At 45.0% G+C, this 17,116-nt stretch overlaps 1 protein-coding gene across 1 annotated transcript in view; it reads right to left on the reverse strand.

Annotated features, from left to right (window-relative positions):
• Positions 1–552: 552 nt before the first annotated feature.
• The window catches only part of LOC103253895 (NADP-dependent malic enzyme, mitochondrial), a 149,186-nt gene continuing 132,622 nt past the window's right edge, over positions 553–17,116 (reverse strand). Inside the window, exons 5-6 of the mRNA XM_008052099.2 lie at positions 12,750–12,911; positions 553–800 (exon numbers count right to left, since the gene is read on the reverse strand). Coding sequence (XP_008050290.1) covers positions 693–800; positions 12,750–12,911 — 270 coding nt within the window. The 3' untranslated portion in view covers positions 553–692. The remainder of the gene's footprint in view (positions 801–12,749; positions 12,912–17,116) is intronic.

Below are 17,116 nucleotides of genomic sequence, written 5' to 3' on the forward strand. Positions count from 1 at the left end.
ATGTACTCTTGGGCAGCAAGAACGTCTGGAGGTTCTCAAGTGAGAAGGGGTTCTGCTTTATCTTCAGAGGCCTGCGGAGTTGCTGAAACTCTGGCTCAGAGAGCTTGCCTCTCTGTCTGAATGTGGGTGGGTAGAGGCTGCTACCGGGACACCGTCCCAGCAGCCTGCCAGCCATGGCAGGGTGAGCTGGTGGCCATGATGGCAGACAGATGGGGCAGGCGAGGGGGGCGGAAGCTGCCAATATCATCCACTCCAGTGAAGAGATGACACCTCATAAATCTTGCAGGCCCACAGCCCGTGTGGTCTGCCATACTGGCTCATTAACACTTCCCCGTCCTCACATAGAGGTGGAAAATGACGACAAATGTGGCAAGCTGCCTTCCAAAGCCATTTCCTCAGAAGGGCATGTGTCTTTCCTCCAACACTTCAACATCCCTATTCATGCTAAGAACCCTAAACAGCTCAGGCTTTTAAGGGGTTTTCCTTCTGGGACAACTACCTTCAGATCACAGAGCCTTTTGCCATCAGCCCTCTCTTCTTTTACTAGTCCATGGGGTCAAGTTGGGATTTTTCAGAACACCTGGAAAAACAGGCACCTACTGCCTTTTGTTTGTGTATCTGCCAAAACCAGTGTTGGCTTCAGTCAAGACATCTCTTAAGAGTCCTCTTTCTAAAGGCACAGACCGGCCCACTTACTTGTCTGTCACAGCCTGCATGAACTCGTCCAGCAAGTCATCGTACTCCTTCCCACGTACACGCTGGTGTTTCAGGCCAATGTATAGAGGGTCTCTGAGCAGCTCCTGGAACAGACAGTACCCATTTACTGAGTCTGCTCCCAGTATTCCTACTTTTTTTTTTCAACAAGCAGCCAGGTTTAGTGGGAATCAGAGGTTAGGAAAAGAGAAGGGAGTAGGAAGCTGTCTAAATCCCCACCCCCACCCAGGTATGGCCTTTGGAAGGGCCTGGAGGCTTAAGGACTCTCAGGTGGTGCCCATACTAGGAACCAAGGATGCTTTGGACGAGGCAAATATCTCTCAGACACAGTCTTCCAAGCCCGGGCTGCAGGCTTTGGGGTTATTTCAGGGCTTCTCAACAGTGGCACTGTTGACATCTTGGTTTGGAAAACTCTTTAACGTGAGGGCTGCCTTACATTTGTAGCATATTTGTCAGCATCTCTAGCCTCTAGCTATTAGAAGCGTAGCACCCCCAGCTGTGACTATCAAAAATATCTTCAGACATTGCTGAAGAACTTCGTGTGGGCAGAATTTTCCCTAGTTGGGATCCACTGTAGCTGACTTGAGGCAGCATCTGGATTGATGTATTGGGTCTCATTCAAAGTCCCTGGTCTGAACTCAAATTAAACCCCACCTTTACCTTCCTTCCTTGAAATCTTACTGAATACCCACCATGTGCCTCACACTGTGCTAGGCCCTGGGGGATACAAGCATAGAATGATACAATCAGAAATCTCAGTACAAGAAAGATGCCCATTCTTGTACCTAGTCTGTTAGGGGTCCCTCCAACCCTGCCTCTTGTCTTTCTATCACAGCAGTCACAGGTCTGCGTCTGTGTAAGTGTGAATGATCACTTCCAGGGCCCAACTTTCCACCTCTTCTATCCCCCTGACCCCTACATGGTGTCAGTAGGCTCACTCATGCCTGGCACATTTATCGCTCACCTACTACTGCTGACAATGGGCCCAGTGGGAGCTTTGCAGAGAAATAAGGAATGATTTTGCCTTCAAGGTGCCCACCATCTACTGCAGGTGGTTGATGAGTGAACTCATTCCACTGCAGGGCGGAGGGATATTGCTTTGGAACAAAGTGTGGCACACAGAAGCACAGAGAAGTGAAGTGATTCCCCTCCTGAGGTGGGATGAGATTTTGTCATGGAGAAAATGGCCAGGCATTAAAAGATGGGTGGATTTCAGCAGGTGAGCTGGGTCCTGCAGGCTGAGAAGCCAGCACAAAGAAAGTCTGGGGGCTGGAGGCAGGAGAAGGAAAAAGTACCTTGTGTGTTTGGGAATGGGAAGTAATTCTACATGTTAGGTCTCCCAGAATTATCTATTTTTATGTCTAACTCACAAAAAATGTTAGCTTGAGGATAAAGTTTTGTGCGATCTTCATCCCCATCTGAATTGCTACTGCAGGATTCTGAGATAAGAATCACATAGGCCTAACCTTTAAGAGGCTTAAAGTCGAGTCAGACCTCCACCACTGACAAACTGTGTGACTGGGCAAAGCATAGGACCTCTCAGAGCTTTCTCATCTGTCAAAGGGGGATAAAATACAGGCTGCACGGGGGTGATTGTGATGATTGTGGAGTAATATATGTGAAGGAGCTTTGTGAATTATAAATCAGTGGGAGCAATTTTAGCTTTCACGGGTTTCCTATGGGCCACATATGGCCATGAGTGCTTTACTGAACCCAGTGAGGTCACATGGCAGCCATGGAGGTGTGTGGCTCAGAATTTTCTTGAGAGAACCCGAGGAAAGCGTAGCCTGCTGACAGTCTTCACCTGCCCACTCTCCCTGGTTGCTCAATGACTGAGCATGGTGGGGCTGCTTGTACCATTCCTGTCCAACTCAGTATTTGCCTAGGGTCTTTGCATTGGCCCAGCTGAGCTGAGGCCTTCCCAGGGTCTTCTCACTCAGTCCTCACTTCTTCATGCTCTCCTTCCACAGGTGTCTGACGGGCATTGCAGTCTGAGGGCCCCACTCACCTCCAATTCCTCTGGCTCCCTTCCCCTTTATTCTTCACAGGTGTTTCTCAGAAGACCTGAGAGGTAGGTCTCATTTTATTCCCCCCATTTTGCAAATGAGGCAATAAGTCACAGAGAGGTGAAGTGACCTGCCCAAGACCTTGGGTTCCTAAGTGCAAGAGTCAGGATTCTGTCAGGCTTCAGAGTCCATGGTCTTAACCACTCAGCCATGCTGCACGGGTGACTTTTTTGCAGATCAACAAGAACTGACTTTTTTCTTAAGACACTGCTCTAGGTCCATACTGTTTTGACATCACTAAGTGGTGGCTGGGGAGGGGTGCAGGAGACAGAAAAGAACAGGCAATACCTGCCCTCTCAACCCCTCACCCCCAATCCTGGGTCCACATAAGCATCTGATGTGGGTTTAGCATGTGTGCATTTAGAAGGCAGGTGGGTACTGATCTCCTTATCTCACCCTCCTCCTCCCCTAGATTGAAAGTCCTTGAAACTGTTTAGAATTCTTCCCTGTAGTTGTATGTGGGGAGGAGCTAAAAGATGAAACACATATGTTGCCCACCCTTCCATGTGCCACCTTCAAAGTGACCACCTAAAAGCCACTTAGAGGCAGCAAACATTTGGCAAAGAGGAATAGTAAAGTAAATGACAGTATGACAACTTGACGGACAGTGAGGCAGTCATTAAAATGGGTGGTTTTAAAGACTTTGTAGTCACATGGACAAATGTGTATGAGGTCCTTTAAAGTGAAAAAAGCAGATTGCAAGATTACACAGATAACATAATTACAACAGTCTGAAACACACAACACACGCACACACACACACACACACACACACACACACACACACACCCTGCTGGAAGGGCATACATAAAAATGATTGAAAATAGTGTAACTCTTGGCATTGATGGAAAACAGTCATGTTTCCAGTTCTGATAGAGATTAAAAAGGTCTGTGGAGAGTTATAATTTGTAATTGCCAAGTTGCAGATTTGAATCTTGGAACATCAGGCAGCAGCATAGAGTGAATTTCTTGATGCTACATGTGCAGTTTCAGGGGTGAGTCAAATTCTCTAGTTATACTGAAGAAGTTTTAGATGTTCCAAAAAATTTCTCAGTATATCCACAGTAAAGATCAAAGATCAACCATAGTGAGGTACTGTTGAGATCAAGGGTGACTATAAAAAGTTTTTTAAAAGTCCTCATATTTTACTCTTGTAATAAAATGTTCTATGTCTCAGATACTTTAAAATTAACTGCAAAAAATGAAAAAAATTCCATTTGGAGATGACATTAAAAAATATGTTTGTATAGAGCTTTAAAGTAATTCGCTCATTTGATCCTTCTAATAGTCTGACTTATTCTCATCCCTGTTGGAGTTCAAGGGTTTAAATAAACTGCCCAAGTTCACAGAGTTAGAAAATGGCTAAGCTGAGACAGAGCCTTGCTCTGACTGGGTCTCATGACAGCACTCTTTCCATCTCATCACTTGATGTTGTGGGGACCAGCTGAACAGGAGGCAGCTCCTCACCCTCTGCCTGGGCCTCCTGGAAGAGGTAGTGGTGGCTGGGAAAGTCCTTGCTCTTGTCCTGCAGACCAGGCTAGGGAACAAGGAAAGTCAGGAAGGAGTCAAAGGGAAGGCTCTGTCCATCTCCAGTCAACTGTATCTCCTGGGGCAGGAGTGAAAATAGCCTTTCCAAGACAGCAGTGTGTGGAGCTCTCGGCTGCAGTGGCACGACAGAGAACAAGAAGCCCACATCTCCCCTGTGTCCCATCAAGTGATTCAGACACAAGAATGCCTGCCAGCAAGGTGTGAGTGTATTAACTGGCATGGACCCCTCCTGGCACCCCTCCTTCATCCTGACTTCTTCATTATATGTTTAGAAGTTTTCAGCAGGTAGTATTGCTGGATAAAATACAAGGCATCCAGTTATATTTGAATTTCAGATAGGCAAATAAAAAATAGTTTTTAGTATCAGTATGATACAAGTATTTCATGAAACATGCTTGTGCTAAAAATGTTTATCTGAAATTCAAATTTAACCAGTGTCCTATATTTTTATTTGCTAAATCTGGAAACCTTATCAATAGAGGCAGAGGAACCTTAAAGCTGGGAGGCAATGTACCATAGAGGAGAGAAGACTGCTGGGCCTGGGGGCTGTTGTCAGGATGTCCCACCTAGCAGACTCAGCATGGTCTAAAGGGGCTCTGGGCTTCAGAATCAGAAGAGTATGGGTTTGAATTCAGGCTCTATGACTTTGGGCAGGGTATTTAACTTCTCTCTGCTCTCTTCTTTGTTCCGTAGGGATCATAATGATCTCTATCACATAATGCAAGATCTCTGAGGAAAGGAAAAAATTTTAAATATAACTTGCCTGAGACCTAGGACTGGGCTAAAGAGATGCCTAGTTAAGAACTAAGAAGGCTATACCTTGAAAACCCAAGAGAATCTGTCAAAAATCTGCTTTCACTGATAAAGGACTTTGGCAAAATCTTGGGATAAAAAATAAAAGTGTAAAAGACAGTTGCAGTCTTATACACCAACAACAAGCAGGCAGAGAACCAAAGAAAAAGCACAATCCCATTCACAATAGCCACAAAAAAAAAAAAAGAAATACCTTGGCATTTTCCTAACCAGAGAAGTAAAAGGCTTTTACAATGAAAACTATAAAACACTGCTCAAAGAAATCCAAAGACACAAAAAAATGGAAAAATAGCCCATGCTCATGGATTGAAAGAATCAACATTGTTAAGATGTCCATCCTACCAAAGACAATCTACAGATTTAACACAGTATCCATTAAATTACCAACATCCTTCTTCTCAGACATGGAAATGACAATACATAAACTGATATGGAAGCATAAATGACCACGAATAGCCAAAACAATCCTCAGCAAAAGAAACAAAGCAGGAAGAATCACACTTCCAGATTTTACTATAAGGCTACAATAATCAAAACAGCCTGGTATTGGTATAAGAATAGGCACATGGACCAATGGAACAGGATAGATATTCCGGAAGCAAAACCTCTATTTCTCAACTAATTTGTCTTTGACAAAGCCTCCACCACCAACCACTAGGGAGAGGAGAACCTATTCAGTAAATGGTACTGGGAAAACTGGCTGACCACATGCAGAAGATTGAAACAAGACCCCTACCTATCACCATTCACAAAAGTCAACTCTAAATGGATCAGAAACCTAAATGTAAAACCTGACACTATAAGAACCTTAGAAAATGCAGAATACCCTCTTACGGAAATTGGAACTGGCAACCAATTCCTGATCAAAACCTCAAGTGCCTATGCTGTAAGAGATAAGATAGACAAGTGAGACCTCATCAAACTGAAAAGCTTCTGCAAAGCAAAAGAAACTATCAAGATAGTGGGGAGACAGCCCACAGAATAGAAAAAACATTTGCCAACTGAATATCTGACAAAGGCCTAACATTCAGGATCTACAAGAAACTCAAACGTGCCTAAAGGAAAAAAACAAACAGCCCCATTAAAAAGTGGGCAAAAGACATTAGACACTTCTCAAAAGAAGATATATGGGCAGCCAACAGACACATGAAAAAGTGCTCAGCCTCACTGATCATCAGAGAAATTCAAATCAAAACCACATTGAGACAGCACCTAACCCCAGTAAAAATGACCATCATTAATAAAACAAATAACAAGCTGGGCTCGGTGGCTCAGCCTGTAATCCCACACCTTTGGGAGGCTGAGGTGAGTGGATTGACTGAGCCCGTGGGTTCAAGACCCGCCTGGGCAGCGAGACCTCATCTCTACAATAAATCAAAAAAGCAGCTGAGCGTGGTAGCACACGCCTGTAGTTCCGGCTACTTGGAAGGCTGAGGCGGAAGAATCGCTGGAGCCCAGCAGGTCGAGGCTCCAGTCTGGGCGACAGAGTGAGACTCCAACTCAAAAAAATAAAAAAATAAAAAAGTAAAATAAAACAAATAACAACAGATGCTGGTGAGGATGCAGAGAAAAAGGAATGCTTCTACACTGCTAGTGGGAATGCAGACTAGTGTAACCCCTTTGGAAAACAGTGTAGTGATTACTAAAAGAACTAGACATTGACCTTTCACGTGATCCAGCAATCCCCCTACTGGGAATATACCTGGAGGAACTCAACTCATTCTACAAAAAAGATACCCGCATACACATGTTTATTGCAGCATTGTTCACAATAGCAAAAACATGGAACCAACTGTGCTGCCCATCGAAACTGGACTGGATTAAAAAAGTGGTACATATACACAATAGAATATTACACAGCATAAAGAAGGACAAACATATGGACTTCACAGCAACTTGGATGGATTTAGAGTCTATCATACTCATTGATGTATCACAGAAACAAAAAACAGAGTACCATATGTTCTCACTCGTAAGTGGACCCTGAACATTTACCATAATACTATAAGAAAGGAATTGGCAGTAGCGGGATACTGCTGGGGTGGGGCGGGGAGTGGGGATGGACACAACATCAATAACCTGATCTCAAACCAGGCAAAGTGGGAACCAAAGGGAGACTCAAACTTTACCTGTATAACAACTGCTTGTATATCTAATCCTGAATTTTAACCCACATCTTTAAAATTAAGTTAAATTAAGTTAAAAAAAAAGAACTAAGAAGGCCTTAGAAATCATTTGGTTCAGCTTCCTTCAAATGGGTTTTTGAGGCTTGGAAAGGCTAAATGAGTTGCCCAAGGTCACAAACACATTGGTAAGAGCAGTGGGGCAAATATCATGGATTCTAGACCAGGGCTCTTCCCAGGGTGGAGACCAGGTTTATTCACTTCCAAGCCTATGCCCAAGCAGGATGCCTGGCACCCAAATATTAATTGGGTGTTAGATATGACTAAGGTCCCCTTGGAACTAAATAAGTCAATGACTATAATTTTAGGTGAAGGCTTTTATCTAAAGTGGGAACCAGAACTTTCTCCCTTGCTGTGGGAGTTGGAGAGTTGACTGTGCTCTCTATGGCTGTTTGCCCAGCTCTGCCTCCCTAAGGTTTTTCTTGGAGGCAAAATGTCATGGAAAACGAAATGGTTTCCTCCTCTTCACTGGCCATATCAGTGAACACTGGATTTAAACTAGAAGACAGATAAACCTCTTGGTTGAAACAATATTTATCTTGCATAGCAACAGGCATGCCAAGAGGCTACTCAGAGCATCTAGGGATCTGGGAGGTCATGGGATTGGGTTCCTACTGTGAGCACAGTAGCCTTCCCCCTCAGGTGGCAGTGCTGCCTACCACTCATTCCTTGGAAAGCTCAGTGAAGCCCAGGGGTAAGCTACAAAGACCCTAGGAAGGGCATCCTCATGGTCCACACCTGTGTAGAGAGTGAGCACTCTGATGGCCCCTCACAGTGAATGCTGAATATTTATTAGTCACAGTAATGATAAACTTGCAAGGTAGAAAAATCCCTGCAACACCCAGCTTGGAGGTTGACCCTGTGCTTCCTCAGCAATCCTCACTCCCAAGGCAACATTTACCAGGCTCTTCTGACAGCCTGTTCCTATGTTTGTCTCCCCAGCCAGACACCGTCTCCCCTCCCTTCGCCCATTCATCAGTTCCAGAAGCTCACACAGCCTCTCGTTGTGAGATGACTTTGTAGAGGTTCAAGACTTCTGCTAGGAGAAGACCTCTGAGACACAGAAGAGCCATTTTAAAGCCACGCCCCACCCTAGGTAACTAACAGAACCTTAGCATAGAGTAGGATGAGCACTGGCCTTAGAGTCAAACCGTGGGGAAGTCATTTCTGCTCTGGGCTTCTTTTTCCACGTAAAACAAGAAGGTTGAACGAGGTAGTATTAAGGTCCCTTCTAACTTGGATAATATGTGACTGTCTGTGTGTAGGTGAAACAAAATATACAAACCAGTCTACGTTCAGCCATGATGGAAGGCTGGGCAGGTGCTCTGTGTAGCCAGGAGGGCTTCCTTCCTCTGCCCTTTGGAATTCAATCATGGGGTGTCCCTTCTTCATGGAATCACTGCCTCCACACATTTATTTTTCCATATTGGTACTGGCAGGTAAAAGTGACTCAGAGTTTTAGGGCTGTAGACAGCAGATGTTTTCCTTCAACAGGAAACCTGGAGGGGTGTTTTCTTTGACTGTGATTAAAGCTCCAGTTGCCTCAGGAGTTTTTATACAGACACACACACAGATGGTCTAGTTATTCTGACACTAAGAACCCTTGCAACAGCATCTTCCCTGCTCTGACAGGTGAGACAGAAGTTGCAAGGCTAAGCTTCCCCGTGTTACAGCTCTGGCTTGCTCTGAGCAAAAGATGTGCCCCTTCGGAGGGAAAAATCTTGCATAGTGGTTCATTTTTTAAAAGGAACTATAGTTTGAGAGATCATATAGTAAGTCCATTTGAAAAGAGATAAATCACCGTCTTTCTAATGTTGGTCACGTTTTAACTTCAAATTTTTGTGTCTTGAATTTCCTGCAGTAGGTCTGGAGGGGGCCCACCTTCAGTGTAAATAGGGGGCAGTATAGATAGCATCACTGGGCTCTGACTTGATCCTGAGTGGCTATGGAATCCTGCCTGCATGAAACACCAACCTTCTCAGTCCTCATTTCCCAGTCTATGATGCTAACACCTGACTCCTTGGAGCAGTACACCATGGAGTACCACGGTGGACAAGGCAGCTCTGGAACCAGAGAGAGTTGGGTTCAAATCTCAGCTCTATCATTCAGAGCTGTGGGATCTGAAGCAAGTAGTTGACTTGTTTCAGTCTTGGTTTCTTCATCTGTGAAATGGGAAGAATAGTATTTTATACAGCTATTGTGGGAATTAAAAGATATAACATACATAAAGACCTAGAAACACGCCTGGCACATTGCAGGTGCTTGAAGAATGGCAGCTGGTATTGTTCTTACTGGATTGGGTAAGAACTGCTTCCTCTAATCACCATGGTGTGTGTGGGGGGGTGGGGGCAAGGGAGCAGGTCAGGCATGTTCTCTCCTCTCAGCTGGGTGATACTCTGGTCCCTCCCTGACATGAAGGGGATGGATCTGGGAAAGTTCTTTCCCTTCTATACCCAGGAGCAAGAAGTGATTCTAGAGGCCTAAGATCCCAGGAGGAGAAGCAGATACTTGGAGCAAACGTAACACATGACAAATTAAAATGATCAATTAGGTGACAGTGTTGAAACACTGACAGCTAGAATATTCCACTCAAGTCTAGCTCTCATTCATTTCCCTCATGCTCAGCAGGGTGCCTGACACCTACTAAACACCCAATCAACTTTTATTAAATAAGCAAAGACAAAGTGTTCACAGAATAATCTTAATTGAAAAAATTAGGACAAATCACATTATGATTACACCTAGGTCATAACTACATCTATTTATATACATAGATAAATACTGGAAAGGAACACAAATGTAACATTGTGGGAGAAATGCCATTTTCTTTTTCTTTTAAAATTGAATGATGCTGTAAATTCATTTTAGTAAAAACTATTCTAAAAATTAAAAAAAATGATCTTTACTTATGAAGCAATAGAAATGGAGGCAGGGGTGTCATGTGGGGAGAAAGCACAAAATTGGACTAGGGTCTCAGCCCTGCTGCTTCTAGTGGATCTTCTTGGGAAAACGCAACTCTCTGGGCCTCAGTTTCCTAAACTGTAAAAAAGAGGGTAATAAGAGATGCTCCACTCATAGGATTATTATAAAGCTTAAACCAGGGGGTCTGTGAAAAGGGTCTGGCCCATGGTTACTGCTAGTTTTCGGCCATCTTTCCTGGTGGATCTGTCACAAGTTGGGACCAACCCTAAGCTTTAGTATATCTTTTCTAGGTGCTAGACCTTCAACAACAAAAGACCCTATCGCACCTGCTAGAGTCAACCAATACCCTTCCAGGGGATGCAGTGGCCTCAGAGTCAAACTCAAGCTGTTCCAATTCTTGCCTAGGGCCAGCTTTCAGGAAAAGGAGTGAAAATATCCATTAAATCCAGTTGGAACACAGCAGGAGGTGTTGGATAGAAAGAGTCCATGCCTGCAAGGATGTACTCTGAAAAGATAACTTTGCTGAAGGACAATTTCAGCAAAACCCAGACATCTGGCTGGGGGAAACGAACCACTGTGCAGAGCAGAACTTGAAGACTGGTCTTGACAAGCAGCTATGAGGCTTGTGGTCATCTAGCCTCTTGTCTTCTGAGCTAGTGAGGAAGCATATGGGGAAAAAGCATTCTTTGAGGTTGAAGGATGCTCAGTAACTTTCTGATCCAGTCCCTCATTGCACTGAGAAGGACCAAGTCCAAGTAGGTGCAGGGACTCACTGGCTCATCTCTGGTTCTGGAACCAGGGTTCCCATTTCTCACCTGTGACCCCAGGATTTCCTAGCTCTTAAGCAAGGTCTATTCAGTGTTTCTCATCTGATCATGTCTGTGGATAAAGCCCGAATAAGCATCATTCCTTACTAGGAGCTATAGTGCTCACTCTTGTTTGACATGGGACATATGGTATCTAGGGAAGAGATAGGCCATTCAGAGTCGTGGTAAGTGTTCTTGAGAGATCACTGCAAAATGCAAGCAAATATAACCTCTTGGACAAGGTGAATCAAGAATCTAAATAAAATGACCATTTCTTTTGTGTCAATAGTTTCTGTTTCTAGGCATTTATCCTAAGACAAACCTCAGAGATGGACACAAAGACTGATCTGCAGAAATGGGTGTCAGAGCACAATTTATATTTATAAACAGATGAGAAACACCTAAATGTCCAACCGTGGGGGGTTTCTTAGGTAAAGTAAGATACTTGAGGCAGCTATTAAAATGACATTTTGGAAGAGTGGTTAGTGATTTGGGAAAAAACTCATGACAGATATTAAATTTTAATAAGTAGGATAAAAAAAAAACTGGGTATGCAATACAAACCCAAATTTGGTTTTGGGAAAAAAGTCTGGAAGGAAGCATACCAACATGTAAGCAATGATTAATACTGGCTATGTGACTGAGAATGTATTTTATTCTTCACACTTCCTGAGTTTTCTCAGTTTTAAAAAATGAACATGCACTCAACTTAAAGACAAATGTCATTAAGAAGGAATATCTGGAATATTTTTTCATGTTTCAGACACAGACACAGGGCTGAGAATCACAGACATGCATAAACCCTGTGTCCCATGGTGGTACCCAGAGCAGACAAACTCTTGGCTAGGGTTTGAGCTTCTTAAATCCCAAATCATATAGGATACTGCAGGTGGATCTCACCCACAGATCAGCTCAGTTCCTTTCACTTGTTTGCAGGACATCCATCTGCCTGATTCAGATATTTTGGTCCCTGGTCCTGGTGTTTTCAGTTTTAATTCTTCCACTGAGGCAACTTGCCTCAAAAATGCTAAAAACCACAGCCTGGTGGTATACCTGCCCTGTGGGAAATGAAAACTGTGTGGGGTCGTGGGTTTGGAAGGAAAGGAAGCCCAAGCAGGGGTCATGGAAGTAGAGGAACAAGAGGGGTCAGAAGTAAGAGGGGGGCCGAGCATGGTGGCTCACGTCTATAATCCCAGCACTCTGGGAGGCGGAAGTGAGAGGACTGCCTGAACCCAAGGGTTTGAGTTCAGCCTCGGCAACTTGGCGAGACCTCATCTCTTCAATAAATCAAAAAACTAGCCAGGCGTGGTGGCGCGTGTCTGTAGTTCCAGGGACTTGGAAGGCTTAGGCAGAAGGATCACCTGAGCCCAGCAGGTAGAGGCTGCGATGGCTGGTCGTGAGTGTGCCACTACACTCCAACCTGGGTGACAGAGTGAGACCAACTAAAACACACACACACACACACACACACACACACACAGAAGTGAGAGCGGGATAAGAATATTGGGGAGCGGGCAGTCAGGGAGGAGAAGGCCCTCCACTCCACAGCTGTGTAGGGTGTATGCCCAGGCCAAGGGGCTTTCTGGGAAGAAATGGCCCTTTGCTATGTAGTTATAACTGCCCATTAAATGTGCTCTTCACCCCATCCCAGCTCCCGCCTTCCAGCCCCTGAGCTTTGGACCTGGGCAGCCAGTTACCTCGTTGTTGGTGCCAACGTCCAGCAGGACAGGGAGGCACTGTTGCGGGTTTACTCCTCCACACGCCGTGTACAGGGCCAGCTTGCCTACAGGGATGCCCATGCCATAGCAGCCCAGGTCTCCCAGTCCCAGTATGCGCTCTCCGTCTGTTACTACCACAGCCTGAAAAACACAGCAGGGCACCATCAATCAGGGGCAGAGTCTCCCATGATCAAGTTCTCCTTTTAGCAGCCCCGGCACATCAGTCTTGACAAGTGGATGTCCACTGACTTTGTGGGGGTGAAACAGTTGTCTGGAGTAAGGCCAAAGCATTCATTCACCTGCAGGTGGCCAGGCCTTTCTGACAGACTGGTGAGAAACCCCACTGAGGTGAGATGACAGAAAGACACCTGCCCTGCATTCTGAGGTTCGTGTGGGGACTGCAGAAACAGCTGGAGGAAACCACATCTGGTCACTCTCCCTCAAAGACAGAAAACAGACATTCTCAACCCGAGACTTGGGGTGGGGGGAGGGAAGGACATACTGAAAAATAAGTGTTTGTGTTGCTGCTGCAGCTCTAAGGTTTAGAGGCCAACACAAATGCTCCCTGGCCTACTCCTCGGTGATGATACATCTGGGTTGCAAAGAACAACGGTCCCTATGATGCCTCCTGGGATCATCATGACATCAGGAAGATTCTCAAGCTGCACTGGGATTACCTTTTGTATTTGGCAAAGAATCACGGGGTCCCACTGTGTACTCGGTATAGTGCTGGCTCAAAGCTTGCTGCTGTGAGTTCATAGATGCTGATGAGGCTGAAGGTGATTACAATTGTATGATGATAATGGATATTTACTTATTCATTCATTTAAAACATATTTACGAAGCATCTACTTTGTATAAGACCTGTGGCCGAATCTGGGGGAAAGAGCTTCAGTTTGGTTATCTATAAAAACAAATGTGCATAGACCTACCCCCTAAATCTGCACTAATAAGAAAGAGAATGTGTATATTAATCCTGAGTGTTACAGCAGAACAGCATCAAGGGTGGCAGAATGAGGAGACAGAGAGTTACTTCCTGCAGGACAACTCTTCATGGATGAGGAAACACACACCCCACACTGTGGACAGGTGAAACTGTGGGAGTGGGTGGAGAGAAAGGCATTTGATGGAAAAGAAAGTCAAGATCCAGGGTAGAGGTGGTGGGGGTGATGAGGGAATGCGTGGGGTGCAAGGAAGCACAATTTCATAAAAGGAAAGAGTGGAAAATAAGTCAAGAGTTAGACAGTGAAGAGCATTGAATGCCAGGCCAAGGAGAATCCTCAGGGTGACAGAAAAGTTTGTTTATAGGCCACGCCAACCCACTCAGCACCACTGGCTTCCTTCACCTCTAAAACAATAACATCCCTTCATTGGAACCTGGTTTAGATCAGTTCCTGGATGGCCTCAAGCATGGTGCCAGTGTGTACCATGGGATTTGGTTAGATGGTTTCAAGTACAAGGCTGGGTACTAGGGAAAAAGATTAAGACCCATTCTTGCCCTGGAAGAGTTTCTGATCTAGTAGCCACAGGGTCTATTTCATTTCCATTCTGCTCTGCAGGGGTGAGAGCCACATGGTATGGTGCTGCCTTTTGATGAAAACAGCTATAGAAAGTCTTAAAAACACTCCTCCACTTCTGAAAATGGGTCTCTGGAGAGTGCCGCACACCCATTAAAACCATGATATTCTCCCTTAGATTGGTCTACTGCCTCCACAGAGAGCTTACAGCCACATTTCGTGTGGTCCTCCCTATAGCCCCAGCAGGTAGGCAGGTCTGTGACTGCTGTCCTGCTTCACAGGTGAGCAAATTGAGACCCTCATGCTCTACACATATTTGTTAAGTATCAGTCACATGCCAGGCACTGGGCAGGACGTTTCCACATCAGCTACTTAGAATGATTAGATGACTTACCAAGGTTACCTTGCCTACGCATGTGGCAGGGCAGGCTACCAATCGAGCTTTGGGGTCCTAATTCAGGGATGCTTCTAACACCCTCCCTGGTTGAGCTAAAAGCATGCATACTTTTGGCAAAGTCCTGCCTGCCTTGGTACCACCCTCTTTGCAGCCACATCTGACTTCCTCTTGGCAACTCTCCCTGCTGGAGATTGTGCCCTCACACTGCCCCTGGGTGTCCAAACTCTAGGCACTCCCTTATCATCTCTACTAATTAAAGCTTCCTTGGGCTGAGCACAGTGGCTCACACCCATAATCCCAGCACTTTGGGAGGCCAAGGCAAGAGGACTGTTTAAGTTCAGGAATTCAAGACCAGCCTGGGCAACACAGTGAGACCTCATCTCTACAAAAAATAAATAAGTTAGCCAGGTGTGGTGGTATACACCTGTAGTTCCAGCTACTCAGGAGGCTGCGGTGAAGCATCTCCTGACCCCAGAAAGTCAAAGCTGCAGTGAGCCATGATTGTGCCACTGCACTACAGCCTGGGCAACAAAGTGAAACTCCAACTCAAAACAAATAAAAATAAAAATAAAGCTTCTTTGTTTGGGTTCTCATTTTCTCAGAATCCTTCTTTCTGTTGAGGGGCAGTGAGTGACATGAAGCTACGCAGGAAATCATCTACTCCAGGGTCCTATCCCTTTAGCTCTAGGCTGGTGCAGGGTCTCTGAAGTGCCACTCTCCCAGCCAGGAAGTGCCCCAGGACCCTCTACTGCATGCCTGACTCCTCTGAGAGAATGTCTCACTCCATCATTGTCCATTCTCAGTTCAACCCAGCTTATGACTGGATTATCGCAAGAGTTCCACACCCAGACTGCCTGCGTCTCATTTTCCTTCCTTCCAATCTCTCCCGCCAACCTTGTCAGATTCCTTGTGTCAAAAGTCCATTTTCATTATGCCATTTCCAGGCTTGAAGACCTTCAGTGACTTCTAACTGTCCATAGACTAGAGTGAAACATAAGCATGAAATATTTAGCTAATTACGAACCTGAACCCAGCAGACCTTTTGAAACTTATCTTCAGCTCCATGTCTGCACACATTTGCCTCTCTGGCCACACTGGCCTTCCCTTCTCACTCCTCCCAGACACACTCTGGATTCACCCACCATCTCTCCCTCTCAGCCGCCATTTTCCTTTTTCCTGGAAGGTTCTTCTCCCCATTCTCCAGCAGCACAAATCCTGCCCATTAAAATCTACTGAGATTTCTCTTTCCCCTAAACTGCTATAGTTACCATATACCCTTCCTGTCCACCTGTCTGCCTTCCACAACTTTTATTAAGTACCTACTGCATGCCAAGACCCAAGCAAGGTGCTACTTAGACATTTGATGGTGAAGGCATCTGGGTTGTTAATTAACATTTTTTTAAATGCACAATTTATCTCACCAAACAGCCTAGTGGTTAATTGTAGGGGGTTGGGGTCTGATGACCAGTTTTGAATCTAGGTTCCTTGATGATGTGCCATGTGTAATCTTAGACAAATAGATATATTTTCTGAGCTTCAATTTTCTATATAATTGGTATTATAATAATAATACTCAGGTGGTTATAATGATGAAATGAAATAATACATGTCTTATTTTAACCTGGTGCCTTGTATAAAGTAAGTGTGATGAGTAAATGATCACTGCTCTTGTGATAGTAATGGTGACTGACTATTATTTGGGGCACAGATTATAGAGTATTAAATTATTTCTTATCTCTCTAGTTTAGCATTAACACAGGCAGACTCTGCAATAATTATCTGTCAAATGAGTGAGTGAAAGAGAAACCGGGGGGGAGACCTTGGCAAATGCAACTTTTAAGAAGTCTGGCCACGCAAAGCTTCACAGCATTTTAAACTTGACATCCTCATCCACTGCAATGGCTCCTGCTGTCTTCTCTCTGCAGGTGACACACGTAGCTAACTCTCGCTGGACAGTGCCACTTGGATGTCTACTAGTCCTGTCAAATTCCACAAGTCCTTTCCTTTTCCCTCTTACTCTTTTTGAGACTTTTTACTTTTTTTTTTTTTTTTCTGAGTTGGAGTCTCACTCTGTCACCCAGACTGGAGTGCAGTGGCCGCTCTGGCGATCCTTCCATCTCAGCCTTCAAGTAGCTGGAACTACAGGGGCGCATTACCACGCCAGGCAAATTTTTAATTTATTGTAGAGATGAGGTCTCACCAAGTTGCCCAGACAGGTCTCGAACCCATGGGCTCAGGCTATCCACTCACCTCAGCCTCCCAAAGCACTGGGATTACTGAGCCACCAAGCCCAACCTGAGACGTTTTACTTTTACTGTCTGTTACCCTGTGTCTCCCAAGTTCAAAACCATCCAATCTGCTTTGACTCCCCTGTCATTAGTCAATTGGTCACCAAGTTCTCCTGATTTTTCCTGCTCCCTACTTTTGCCATT

The sequence above is a fragment of the Carlito syrichta genome, unplaced genomic scaffold (assembly GCF_000164805.1).
Source record: "Carlito syrichta isolate Samal-C Ts95f unplaced genomic scaffold, Tarsius_syrichta-2.0.1 Scaffold256397, whole genome shotgun sequence".
Classification (NCBI taxonomy): Eukaryota; Metazoa; Chordata; class Mammalia; order Primates; family Tarsiidae; genus Carlito; species Carlito syrichta.